Genomic DNA, 14968 nt, shown 5'->3' on the forward strand with positions numbered 1-14968 from the left:
AAATGTTCGCCGAACAGGTGACTTTATGAAACCTTGACTATGAAACACTATTTATATTTTTTGTCTTTTTCTTTAACTAACCAACTATATTATGAGCAAGCTAGTTATTTGGCTATGTAACTAGCTGGCTATATAACAAAGATATGATAGTCTACCACAAACGATGCAACTGTAACTTACAGTTAAACTTACAGAGAAATAAAGGTTTAGCTAAACACGGATGAATGAACACGTAAAGAGATAAAAGGAATGTATAGCTGCCCAAATTACATTACATTATTGGCATTTGGCAGACGCTCTTATCCAGAGCGACATACAGTTGATTAGACTAAGCAGGAGACAATCCTCCCCTGGAGCAATGCAGGGTTAATGGCCTTGCTCAAGGGCCCAATGGCTGTGCAGATCTTATTGTGGCTAGACTGGGATTAGAACCACCAACCTTGTGTGTCCCAGTCATTTACCTTAACCACTACGCTACAGGCCACCCTATTGCCGCAAATGGCACTCCAGACAAGCGATCACTGAAACTCTGTATACCACCACAATGTTTTGATACAAAGTGACGGCCCGACAAATGTACTCTTTGAAACCCAAATTTAAGGACTATAAACACAGGCAGAGGGTGAGTCAACATGTCAGTGATGCTTTTTCAATAATAGGAAGGGATTTACAATGGTCTTGTAACAATGTTTTAACACCAAATTCTTACCTAGTGTACCTTTAAATCATAGACTGAGAAGTGAAATCAATAGGTTCCTATGATGAAAGTGTGTTCATCTGGTGGTGTAACTGTTGTCATTCTTTTGTTTAGATAATTTATATAATTTGTCTACTTTTCGAAGACCAATGTCAGTGTTAAGAGTTCATTTAAGTAGCATTTGTTAATTCTAAATAATTTCATTTTGTACAAGTAATAGTGCTATTATTTTGAAGTCTCAGCTCCAGGTTACATACAAGCTCGTTAAGCTGAGTAAGAATTTTAAGCAACTCTGGCAAGCAAGCAGTAGCAAGGACATCATATATGTGCCGATTAAGGTTTTATGCTGGTCACAACAGGTTTAATTTATGTGAACGGTTACAAGGAAGACTTGAACACTATTCCCTTTTTGTAGGATGCAGCCAACAAGGTATGTTGTTTTGTTTGTCTGTATTTTACTTGGTCAATGTTGTTCCACATGCTGTGCATGCTATTGTTTTATCGTAAGCTAACATGGTCTCGATATTTTCTTGTCAATACTGTGTTTAGTTTTCACGGTGGATTTGGAGACAAGCCTTAAAATAAACCAGTAGCAAGAAAGCCACTTGTGTCTGCCTGTGCTTCGAGGGAATTGCAGATGGTACTAGACCAATTGTAGAAAATCAGATGCCAATGAGCTAAACCAACACTGTGTTAAAACACTGATGGACTGACATTATTTGAGAAATGACAAGTTTATCTTAATAACAAGCTTGGTCCAGAGATCAGCTGTAACAAAAACCAGCATACGTAGTGAGTGAAGCATATCCTTCATCATGGACACAGATCTGGCCCAACTGAAAACGCACACTGAAACATGAAATGAAACTCTCTTTTAATCAGAAAGACACAATTGAAAATGCAACTGTAACACATCAAATATAATATTCATTGCAGGGCAAGTACAGCTCAAACTGTATAATGCAACATTCAGAACAGTGGTGGGTTTGGCCGTGTGACGGCTCAGTTTCTAGCTGTTATAATACATATCCTACTCAAATTACCTACCTAGACAAACAATTGATGCCTCTCATTCACCCATTCACATACACTCACACACCAACGGCGACTGCCTGCCATGCAAGGTACCAATCAGCTTGTCGGGAGCAATTGATGGTTCGGTGTCTTGCTCAGGGACACTTCGACACACCCGACCACTCTTACCTCCTGAGCATGTCATCCCATTACCTATGTAATGCATCCTGGAGCATCCATTCACTAAATAAATAATATGACATATACTGTACATAACACAATAAAATTATAATTTATACACACATTATATATTACAGTGATAGAATTTTTAGCACTGATAACTTAAGACATAAACACATGCTACATTATGGAAGGCTCATGAAGACAAGGCAGCCTGGATGTTGAAGTGTAGTAGAGCAAAGCACCTGTGATGTGGAAAACACTTCTTTAAATTCTCTTTAAAAACCTAATGCTTTACATACTTTACCACAGACAGTCAGCACACAGTAAATTCACATATAAATCGGCTTTGAAGTTTTGATAAAAGGCTTCAAATGTGTTGGAACTGGAAGAGTTGTTATGGGGCCTTGCGGTCAAGGCTATGGATAAAGGCAAGAAGTTCTCCATGTTGTTCCAGAGGGATGGGCATCAGGCAAGGAGGCACCCTGGGGGGCGTCATGGTTGGGCGGTCATACGTGACTCTGAGCACTTTCACCGTAGCCTGGGCCTGCTTTTGCATAGAAACCTTCGTCCTTCAGTAATGACCATCAGCAAGCTGGCTCAGATTAGGACGTGAACTTTTCAACCACCAGAGAACCTCCGCAAGCCTGCTGGGGTCTCACAGTGAGGGCCTGCTGGTCTTTAACCGAGTCAGAAAATGTAACAGACGCATCAAATCCAAGCAGTAATTTTTCCAGATCCCTGCTAGACTGTTGGGCGTGGTCCTCACTGTCAGCGGCAAGGAGAGTGACCTCAGTAGGTTGCATCTCTGGAAAATATGGACCCCTGTATCAGTCACAGTGTGTGTTCTTACCCCATGTTCCCAATAGAGAATTAGTTATATTTAATATTTACCTGCAGTATGCTCACACTGGTGATAGCTGGTTTGTTTTCTGCTTGCACGTCTCTTCTGATAAACTGAACAAATTCACACAAAAATATTACATGACAGTTATTTAGCTGATGCTTTTATCCAAGGCGACTTTCAGTTGGTTAGATTAATCAGGGCAATGTCAAGTCAATTCAATTCAATGTTATTTTATTTGTATAGTGCTTTTCACGGCAGACTGTGCCAAAGACACTTTACATAGTAACTGAAGGGAAGAAAAAAGTAAAATAGCAGCCCTACGCCCCCAAATAGCTCAAGGGCCCAACAGCTGCAACTTAGATACTAGGCTACATGCTGCCCCACAGATAGGCATATTAATCAAGCACTGTCATGCCAGTTCACACTTGACTGATCTATCGGTTTAATCGATGCTTACAGTATAATCATGTCATATTCACACTTGACTGGGCCGCTCTTTATGTCACCCTCAGTGTTTCTCCTGTAAATGAGAAATGAAAATCCCATGCTCTCTCAGCCATTCCCACCCCCTTTACATTTCTCACATAAAACGGAACAGAAGGTACCTGTTAGCATGATGTTTCCTGCTAGCCCCGCGACGATCATCAAAGTCACATAGGTGAAGGCCGTCACGAATACCCAGTCAGCCCTGCAGAGGCGCTGTCCATTCCTGGCTGAAGGCCGGTCAACAGGGAGACAAAGAATAATGTGATGAGAAGAAGGAAGCGTAGAGTAATGTCCATCTGCAGAAGCAACAAGCTGCACACAGGCAGCACAATGGGAACTATTGTTAGCAATACGCAGAGCTAGCTCATTGTCATGATCCATAGGGCTGTTTGCCTATAGTACATGACCTTTTGTGCTAGAAGAGCAATGGAAGAAGTATGCAAAAACACCTGTGTGTGGGAGTTCAATTTACAATTTTACTGAAAGGGGAGGGGACTTTAAAAACAGGATCTAGCAGTAGCCCGTTCAAAGGGCTGTGTAAGATGACACAATGGCATTCACAGCTAAAACTGAAACACAGTCCTGAAACTTCAGTCACATGCCCGTTGCACAGCTGCCCAAGAGAGATAATTGCCAAATTCTCAACATATGTAAATTAATGAAAAGACAGCGCAAATAAAAAATGTATTGTGCAAATATTGTATTTGGAGGGATTTTGGACCATTCCTCTTAGCAGATCATTGCAAGATCCTTCACATTCTTGTGTTTTGCGCATATAAACTGCTTTCTTAAGTTAGGCCCACTGGTTTTTCATTGGATTGAGGTCCGGTGCCTGAGGTGGCCATTGCAGAACATAGATTTTGTTGTTATATTTCTGTGTGGATTTTAATGTATGCTTTGGGTCATTGTCTTGCTGGGAAGTCCACCCACAGCCAAGTCTCAGTCTTGTGGTAGAAGCAGCCAGATTATCAAGCAAAATTGCCTGATACTTGGTGGTATCCATTATACCATAGATTTCAACCAGGCCCCGGGACCTCTGGAATTAAAACAGTCCCAAAACATCACTGACCCACAACTATATTTAGTGAACGAGGCGCACATGCATTTATGCATTTCTGCTCCGGTCTCAAACATACTGATGCTGTATCTGACCAAAACTTTCCATTTTGAACAATTTAAATATATGATTGAACAAAGGTGCTGTGGTCAAATGAGACCAATTATTTATTTATTTTATGAAATAGTATTGCAGGCTTTTCCTTTGATCTCCATGTGGAGTGAATCAGTGTGCGCCTCCAGAAACAGTGAAACAAGCCACCAGATCTACTCAGCACGCAATCTGCAAACAAGGTCATCAGAGGTAGGGTGTTCCAGGACTGCACAGGCACTAGTGTGCAGCAAGGGATTACTCTGCCGGTAAAACCCTTCCTCTCCGGATGCCACTACAGCTAAGTATACATCCTGATAGATCTCCAGGCCACGTTCCACACTGACATCACCGGGGTTCGATCAGGCTCTTATAACTGCTTGTATTGTCAACAAAAGGACTTAACTACACGCAGCGCTCAAATTTGTTTTCTCGGCAAAGTCAAATACGGTAACAGTACACTGTCACTCTGGCAAAATCCTTTGAATCCATTTTTCAACTCAGAGAGACATACGAGAACCCAAATGACTGGAGCCTGAAGCAATTGGTGAAAAAGTTTGCTGTGTCATGGTGAAAGATTATTTGCAGTACTCACTGCATTGGAAGTGGCACTGAAGAACGTGGGTGGAAAACTGCACATCAGCCCTCTTTACCTGGAGAAATGAAATATAAAATTATATTTGATCATTTCAGTTTTAGAATATCATAGGATTTCCCCAAGGAAATGCTGCCCCAGAAGTCTAGCAGCCACTTACACGGATGCAGACGTTGGACTGGCATACATCTCCCGTTAGGTTGACAGGCACTGGGCTCATCTTCTCCTTAAAGGAAAGGATTAGACTATTTTTACATGAAATTATTATAATATTTTCATAATGAACTGTTAAGTATTAACTATTATTATTACCACAGTTACAGAGGTGACATCCTGGCACTCCGAGGGTTGGTCTTTCTGGCACACTTGCAGGGAAAGCTCGGTATTGATCCGAGATGTCAGGGCAGCTTGGGGCGGGCCTTGTCCAGCTGTTATCGTTAGGTCCCAGACTGAAAGAATATTGGTGTAATTCAGAATTTGCAAAAGCAAATAAATAATCAAACGTGTAAGTTGTAATTCAAGGTTCAAGGTCTCTTTACTTGTACGCATGGGTAAATTAGTTCATTATGACAGACAGATAAAGATAAATTACCAGGGAAATGCCCATCAGCAAATGGACATTTAATCCAGGATCTTGCATCAGTAGTGAACTGTGAAAGAACAGCACTCTTATCAGTACTCCATAAACTTCATGCAGCCCACTGGGACAGCGGTGCACAGAAAGCCGCAGATTTGAATCATGTGAGGGGGGATTGTTAGGGTCTTGCTCAAGGCACATGAACTAAGAAAACATTCAGCTCCATGAATGGATAATATCACTCATGCAAGCAATGTAGCTCAACCTACTGCTCAAGGCTGCTTAGAATGTACAGTAAACATTGTACATGGAGTCCAGGTCCTTTCATTGACATTCGATTCTAACTGAAACCTTGTTACTGTAACTGAGTGACTCAGTGAGTGAGAGATACAACCGTGTGTCTGCTTATTTAATCAGCTGGTAGCCAAATAGTGGTACATAAAATCAGTCTTATGATTGTATTAATTGATTGATTGATTGATTGATTGATTGATTGATTGATTGATTGATTTATTTATTTATTTATTTATTTATTTATTTATTTATTTATTTATGGATTATTTCATTCAGCAGTTCATTCAAGTACTGTAGAGTGTTTCCACAGGAAAGAGCACTGAACCACACATATTTGCCTATGATTCAGCTTCCACGGAGCAAGTCATGCAGCAAATTCCTGTCAGCGGAGTGTTGTATCTCTCACAGCACATAGCCTGTGTGCACATTCAATTTTCGCTTCCCTGGGCTGTATACAGAATTTCTCTTTATATATGAGACACTAAACCTTTTTTTCTCCTGGGTCTCAGGAGGATCATTTCACTAGAATAGGAACCCTGGCTAATAATTAAGCCCAGCCTACCCTGGGATGCAAATAATCTAATACCACTCAGGAACTGAGAACCATCCTATCAATACATTTTTGAATACCAGGAAGCTTCCTAGTTTGTTTTGCGAATGGAAAGCAGAAGCATCATGGAAACAATTGAGGTATGTCATTAATCATTAATCTTTGACGTCAAACCTTACCTTCATGCACAGCGTTGGGTGTGGATCCACTTTAGCGTATGTCACCTAAACCAAAAATAAACACATCAATGGAAGGAAGAAAAAAAGCTTCAGATTTTCATCAAAGCTTCTGATTTGGCATGAGGATCATAGTTATCAGAGGACATTTGTTTTAGGGAAGCATCAAAAGCAAACTTTTGAGCTTCTCACCTTCCTTCTGCCAATGACCTGAGTGGAATTGGGCAGATCCTCACAGATACTCTCTCCCTTTCTCTGGCATAGTGAGATCACTGCCTTGACTGGACACCCTGGCTCCCAGGACAACGCCTCCCTCTCTGAGTCAAAGGTCACTCCTGACCACAGCTCCTCTGTGCCTGAGGGAGAAATCACCTTGGTCACCATTTTTATTTTATGTACCATTACATTACATTTACATTTACATTAATGGCTTTTGGCAGACGCTCTTATCCAGAGCAACGTACAGTTGATTAGACTAAGCAGGAGACAATCCTCCCCTGGAGCAATGCAGGGTTAAGGGCCTTGCTCAGGGGCCCAACGGCTATGCGGATTTTATTGTGGCTACACCGGGGATCGAACCACCGAGCTTGCGGGTCCCAGTCATGTACTTTAACCACTACCATACCATGCTGCAGTAACAGTTTTCTCAGTTACTCTGCTGTATCTGCATGCTTATCAAATGCTGTACTTTTACTGTGCTGTACTGTATTTATAGAGTATATTTATCCAACAATGCACTACATCTACATTGTTAACAATGGTTATGGTCCATTTTTCCATTTTTGTATTTATGTATTTATTGTGGTGTGTTAATTCATAATCTACAGATTTGTCTGCGAGAGACTGATGGTCTAAATATAAATGTTGTGTGCTCTTAGTTCAGTCTTTGAGGTAAATACAAAATATAGGGGGCAGCATATAGCCTTGTGGCTAAGGTGCTTGACTGGGACCTGGAAGGTTGTTGGTTCAAGCCCCAGTGTACTGTAGCTACAATAAGATCAGTACAGTAGTAGTAGTAGTAGTAGTAGTAGTAGCAGTAACTCACGGTCTTTGAACGGGCAGACCTGAACTCTAGGAGCATCGACCACGGATGACCAACCCTATAAAACAGCGTCATTAGAACAGTCATGTTTCATTCATCATGACTTTATCAGACATTATACATTATTTATCAGTAACTAAGTTGAGCGATAGTCTCACCTCAATGCACAGACAAGGCAGAGGAGAGGAGAAATGAAGTGTGGCATTCTTGTAGGGGTCCTCCCTTTTCAGCTGCGGAAACAAAAACCACACAAACACACATACACAATATTTTATAACCACTCTCTGGGCGTCATCGGGATATCCTCAGATTTGATTACACTGATGTAATTTCCTGCCAAGTCTACAATGATATGCAAACAGTGACAGGCAATTCTCAGTCACTGTATCGCAGATTATCACAATAATTTCATTGTGACACATTCATCTTGTGATATAATAGAAGTGTGCGTCATGGGACATGAAACAGGAAGCAGTCTTAGTCATAAGCTGACAAAAGGCCTGACCTCATTTTCGTGCGCAATGATTTGGATGATTGCAAATGGATTGAGTTCAGTTTGCTTTTAAATCATTGTAGAGTCCCGTGTGTATGTTCTACGTAGGTGTCCTTTAACATTTCTTTGGGAATTGCCTTGAAAACTGAAATAATCCATAAATAAACCATGTTGGAGTCCATTTCTTTTCTTTTCTTTCTTTTTTTTAAAATTCCCGCCAATTTTATTTTTAATAAGACAAAAACAAACATAAATACATTGGTAATTTTGAGAGAGAGAGAGAGAGAGAGAGAGAGAGAGAGAGTGGAGGAAGAAAACAGTATGAAGCCTTTGAGGGGAGGGTAAAACAAAACAGACAGAGTTACTAAAAATAACAATAAATGAAAAAAAGAATAATAATAAAAAGAATAATAAAGTGTGGAAAGACTTGTGTACACAAATGGACACGCAGACCAATGGGCAGATAGACAGGAGGACGAACAGACAAACAGACAGGTGGACAAGTGGGTGGACAGGCCGGATTGTTGATTGGAGCCTGGGAATTGCCATTAAACGGATAGATCCCATTGGCATTTGGATCATGGCCATGATCTCCAATAAACCACAGGTAAATAGAATGTTTGGATTTTTATATCATTGCAAGTTCAACCATTTTAAATGTTGTAACATTATCTGCTCCAGCCTACACAAACGTGGAGTGACATGGCTCAGGCAGTAAGAACAGTCGCCTGGCAGTCGGAAGGTTGCTGGTTCGATCCCCCGCCCGGGCTGTGTCGAAGTGTCCCTGAGCAAGACCCCTAACCCCCAAATGCTCCTGACAAGCCTTGCATGGCAGCCAATTGCCGTCGTTGTGTGAGTGTGTGTATGAATGGATGAATGAGAAGCATCAATTGTACAGCGCTTTGGATAAAGGCGCTATATAAATGCCAACCATTTACCAAACAGTCAAATCAAAGTAGAAAATGAAAAAATTTAACAAATAATTTGCCTTCTTTGGATTAATGTTTGATGGTGTGATATTTTAGCAACTGCACCTTGGCTGGCTATATCCAAATTAACACATTTCAACAAAGTAAGCTGAAACAGTTCTGGGGCAAGTTGAAACAGCATCCAAAATGCCAAAAAACGGACTGGAGAAAGATTTGTTTGAATACAAATCAAAAGCTCATTAATCCAACATTTCTTACAGTTAACATTTTTCATCTGAAAATTGTCTTTAGAAATTGTATATAATGGTGTGTGTACAAACCACATATGACACCATTGATATGAAATTGATGTCTCGGAAGAAATTGATAAGAGCGAATGGTAAATCGGACTGAATAAATGCATGGTCTACATGGAATATACAACATTACATTAAAAGTTATTGTGGTTCACGCATTTATAACAGGCGGGGGCATGTTAACACAGCCTAACCAATGTATGCAATTACTGGAATAAATAAGCAAACTCTGAACTGCACTGGTGTTAATGTGTGAAACTGTCTGATACTTCCTAATGTGAATGAGTGAAATGTGGCTTACCACCCGTGAGAATGAGTAAACCACTCTGAAGCTCACCAGTATAAACTCCTTGTGTAAAAGAGTGAAAAGCCATGGTTATGAATAAAACTGTCTGTGTCACCACTGGAAATGAGTCAAATAGCCGGTGTCTCGCCAGTTGAAATGGAGAAAAGAGTGTCTCACCAGTGTGTAGGCCTCAGTCCCACTGCAGATGTCCCATCGACGGCACAGTCTCAGGTGATAACTTCTGTCCTCGAGGATGTCGGAGACTCCCACAGATATCTCCTGCTTGTCCATGTCCACAGCATATGCTATCTTCCCAGCTGTCCAGAGAGGTAGAACACAACACTTAAACTGATAGTTCACTTTGTGGAGTGGACTTTTCATTTTATTGGTTTTTTTATTGTCTCTTAATTACTATGTATTTACTAGGTAAATATATGAAAAGAGTAGCACATAATTGAGTAATTACCGCTGGTAAAAAAAAACTGATAAATAGTAAGTGACTAAAACTGAAATACTTACCTATCGATTCAAGTGACTATCTTGTAGTTATCAAATGATTATGGTTTGGTTACAGCCTGAGTGTAATTGTATAAAGTATTTACTTTCTAATAGAGCCGTTTCCAAGAAAGTATTATCTAAAGTATTATGTATATGTGAATACATTGTGATTAAATGCTGTATACAAATGTCTGTGTGCAATCTCAGCCTCTGGCATCACTGCACAAGCTGCTTACTTGAGGTTTATTTCAACTGTAACAGGGGAGGCTTACTGATGCATGATGGGACATGGCTCCTTAAGTCTGCATTGTCACAGCCTGGAATGAGACAGAGAGACTCTCGTGACAATGACCCAGAGTTTCAGTGTAGTGTAACAGTGAATAGTAACACCCTCATCAGTGTTTTCGTATCAGATGAGACCTCTACCGAACATGCAGGCGGATAGTGTTCTTTTTTTTACTACAGTATAAATTATTTTTCCACTTTTGTCAACTATAAAGCCATGGACATGATCAAGGAGGATCTGCAAAGGTGTTTTCTGATGCCTGGCAAAGCCAGCTGCCATCAGTCATAATATGATCCACCAGAGAAACAACATTAGCACCAGTCTAGCACAAGCCTATGCACAGGTAACATATAACATATAAATGTACACAGATACACACACACACAAGTAAGCACAAGCACACATAAACATAAACCCTGGTGAAAAATCCAGCTATTACCAGCTTGAAATACCAGCTACCAGCTGTTTCAAAACCTAGCTTGAGCTGTTTTTCCAGCAGGGAAGGCAGACAAACATACCATGTATACACACGAGCAGGCACAAAGTCTTCACCTTGAACACGGTACACTTGAACCCGGCTCATATCACAGTATTCAGGGAAAGTCTTCAGCATTACATTGACATTCTGGCTGGGGCTCACTTCAAAGCAATCATCCTGCACCTCCACCTACAGACAACAAACCACAAGGATACAGTTACAAGTAACAAGTGGATTTTACGTTGATTTAAGATATTTGAGTATGCATATGAGTATAGAGGCAGCACAGATGTGCTCGGCCGGTACCAGCTGTCCTGCCAGCCTTGCTCTGTCCGTTTTGGGGAAGGTCACGACCCTGCAGTGCTCCAGCATCCCAGCGGAGTCTGTGCACACGGAAACGCCGCGCAGGAGTTCTGGGAAACATAAGTCAGCCAAGGTTACAACACATTCTGGTGAATTTTGTGGAAGTACACCGAGGGTAGCAGTAGACAGGATGTGGGTGAGGATAACACACTGATAATGCTGTGTAGATCAAAAGCCGGAGATTATATCAGGTCTTGAGGGCTTTCCGTGCTACAGCTACAGCTACAGCTACAAAGGGAATAATGAGATACTCATGCAGTAAGGAATACTGGAGAATTACCTGGATGAAGAACAATGATAAAACAACAGCCAAACTTCCCCTTTTGGATAGCTGCTTAATAAAATGATGACAGTTAAATTACTGATTGGACTGATTCCCCCTTTAATGAGATACACCTGCTTTGGAATAACAAAGCCACCAGCCCTCATACATAACTGTATCGCAGCACATGAGATGCTGTGGATAGATTTACATTTTACTTTGTTTAGTACAGGCTACATGCATATACCCCTTCCCAATTTGAATAATTGGGGAAAGCATAAAATACATAATAATCCTGTAGTATATCCTATTTTCTGCAGATGTATCACTGAAATAAATATGGTACTGAACTGTACTGCAGACATTTCGCCTCAGAATAACATCACTTCATTCTTAGAAGGAGGCTCTTGCAATTTGACCTGATGTTGTGGGATATTACATTCAGAATAAATGCAGAAGCAAGGCAAACAAAATAAAATAGTATTTTGTTTTTGTATTTATTTATGTATTTATTTATTTATATACTTATCTTTTGCAGCGATGATGATAGTCAATCAGCTGAAGGGAGTTTTGTGTACCCTGACATTAACATGTAGAGAGTGTATTGGGAATTTGACTCCTACTCTTTCATAAATCACCATCTTAAATGACCACAGAAAGTCAGGGTCTCAGATTGACTTCTCATCACGAACACCAAATAGGTGTCCGAATGCTACTATAAAGTCATATTTGCACATTCAGAGCCAGGAACAAGGACAGATGCAGTAGATACACACCATTGATTTGTACAGTGGCCGTAACTTTGAGATGCAGAGAGCACTTCTGCTTCTGTTCACACTTCATCACCGTGGAGACGTTCAGGTGGTGAAAAACACTGCTGTTGATGAGCACTGGTGCTGTCTTACAAGGAGCCAAGAAGATTGGGACTGGGGGGGAAATGACAAATGAATGTTCACCAGTTGGACAGATTTATACATGAGATGGAGAGGGTGGGGTGATGGGGGGTTTGTCTTGCAGGACAGAATAGGATATACAGTAGAGTATAGGGTAGGACAGTGTAAGATATTGATATCTTAGGATCAGGCTGTGCTATGTTGTGTTATATTTCTCATGTTATGTCATGGAAAAGTCTTGAAATTAAAACTATTCTTCTAACAGTGATTCCCTTTATTTCATCTTATTGCCATCAAAATCACACTCCAGGCACCTGAAAATGACGGTGTTATTTGGTATGCATATGGTTAACCCTGGTCTGTGTATGTAGGAACCTACAGCATGTGTATGTGATTACTGCACAGCATTAATTGGTAGAAATTCAATGGCTGCTGACTGCTTTGTGATTTGTCTGGACAACCCATTTTTCAAGCAAGGGAATGTCTTGGTGGTTAAACCAGAATGACCTTCCACTCTACACCCTTTGTGCCATTATCATATGGGGCTGTAGTCACTCATATTTATTCAGACAAAAATATGTTTGAATTCAGGTCCCTTCAATACAGTGGATGCTTGTAGCTTCCTAATCTGTTTCTCAGATTAGTAATATAGAAAATGAGTAGTGCTGCCAGTACAGATTCCTGTTAGCAATGTCAGTCCAGGGTACAGCTGAGTCACAAGCTGGCAAAACTCTATCGCCCAGGTCGCGAATGAGTCAGTGAAAATGAACACTATTGAGAAAATGTCCAAAGCATCATTCTGCTACAGCCTGCCATTCATTCAAGCTTTTTTCTTTACTCTGTTCTATCCAGTTGAAAGTCTCTGTGAGGGTTATTGTCACTTCACCAGTGGATAAGCTACCACACATTATTCAAAACTGAACACTGAACACTGAACAAACCTTGTTGAAACTTGAGTTCTTGCTGATAGAGGTATTTAGGAAACTATCTAGAATGTTCTTGAATGGGAGAAGTGTGTCAACAGTCGCACACAAACAAAAGGAATATCTACTCACAGTGCTGTTTTGCTTTGCAGTGCAGCCCCTGTTCCAGATAAGTGGGGAAAAAGTAACATTAGCAGGTGACCAGGTGTGTTCTTGAACCAAACCAAAGTCACAAAAGACAACAAAATTAACTGGAGGTGTGCTGATAAAGGAGTTGTGAAAGTAATGGAGGAAGTCTCTGTGAAGTGTAGGGAGAATAACAGGGGTTTCCCAGACGCTGATAACAAGAACTTCCTGGTTACAGCCTGAATTAATGGTACAGCAACATATCCTTATTTGTCCTACTGCTTAACACATAAACTGCTTCTCTCTCTCTCTCTCTCTCTCTCTCTCTCTCTCTCTCTCTCTCTCTCTCTCTCTCTCTCTCTCTCTCTCCTCTCTCTCTCTCTCTCTCTCTCTCACACACTCTCACAGGGACACACATACTGCCTCCACAGTACACCAGCAAGCAATGCAGCCTTTGGCTTCATTCCACATAGTGAAAATATACACCAACACTGAAAAAAATGAGGATTCCCCCTGATGGCTCAACATGATTCAAAGGTTCATATTCAGTTTTTTACTTAAATTTCTTACCAGAACTAGCAGGAAGACATTTTAAAATAATAGTAATAATAGTAAGTAATAAAAGCCACAAAGCTGATCTGATAACGGGTGGTACTTTTTAAAATAATAAAACGGTAATAATGAAGTTTGCTATGGATGGATAGCGAGGGAGTGATGCATCCTTTTTGACCTACAATAACCATTACAAATAAATATTTTTTTATAGCATAGTCTAATATTTTCATTGATTTTTTATTTTTATTGAGTTATGCATAACTCAAAAAATGTATTGTTTGCTGTTGGCTATTATCCTTGTGTTAATGGTGTACTGTTTGTTTTCAATAAAATAATGAAAATTAAAATAAAATGTAACACCATACCTGAGAGCAATGTGTACCACACATGGTGGTGGTCTGGATCCAGTCCCCCTGGGCCAGAACGCCCCAGCCTATGAGAACCAGTAGCAGAGCACACTGCATCCTGACTCCACAGTTGTGCTGTGATCCCGTCCCTGGCTCCGGTTCTTTTCAATGTGATGTAATTCCTTTTGGTCTGGCCTGAGGTTCCCTTTCTTATTTGTGGTTTGCAGCCAGTGAGCTGCAGAGCTATTGAGAGGTAGGGACCTGTCTTTTAAGAAGGAGCATAGACACCGCCCCCTTGTACTGCCTCTTCCTCTCTGAGCGGTTACTGTCAAAGAAGCTTAGCAAAATTAACTTTACTTCATTTCATCTGTGCTATTTATTCCAATATTTTGATCATTGTTCATGGATAACTTTTTGGGAGCTTGTCATATGGCCTATTTGGAAACAAATAGAATTGTTGTACAGTTTTTACACATCCCTGAGAGTAACCCTTTTCAAAGATACATTTGACTGGCAGGACTAAACAGGACAGGTTCAGTATGGTCTGTATGCATATACAGTGCTGTGATTTCCATCTTCCTTGAGCAGTTCACTGAACAGAAACATTTAAATAGACCCTTATATAGTT

At 40.6% G+C, this 14968-nt stretch overlaps 1 protein-coding gene across 2 annotated transcripts; it reads right to left on the reverse strand.

Annotated features, from left to right (window-relative positions):
* Positions 1-1554: 1554 nt before the first annotated feature.
* il17rel (interleukin 17 receptor E-like) lies at positions 1555-14561 on the reverse strand. Of its 2 annotated transcripts, none has more exons than XM_061252852.1 (18): positions 14359-14561; positions 13445-13472; positions 12273-12422; positions 11178-11284; positions 10946-11060; positions 10380-10424; positions 9787-9926; positions 7764-7835; positions 7609-7663; positions 6756-6919; positions 6567-6611; positions 5559-5616; positions 5279-5415; positions 5127-5189; positions 4967-5024; positions 3344-3451; positions 2786-2848; positions 1555-2699 (listed from the first exon to the last, which is right to left on the reverse strand). In XM_061252852.1, the coding sequence occupies exons 1-18, from the start codon at positions 14455-14457 to the stop codon at positions 2497-2499; spliced, it is 1710 nt and encodes a 569-aa protein (XP_061108836.1). In that variant the 5' UTR covers positions 14458-14561; the 3' UTR covers positions 1555-2496. The 2 variants fall into 2 exon arrangements, with proteins under 2 accessions (XP_061108836.1, XP_061108835.1); XM_061252851.1 differs by having other exon boundaries at positions 5127-5192.
* Positions 14562-14968: the final 407 nt, after the last annotated feature.

This window comes from Conger conger, chromosome 8 (genome assembly GCF_963514075.1).
Source record: "Conger conger chromosome 8, fConCon1.1, whole genome shotgun sequence".
NCBI lineage: Eukaryota > Metazoa > Chordata > Actinopteri > Anguilliformes > Congridae > Conger > Conger conger.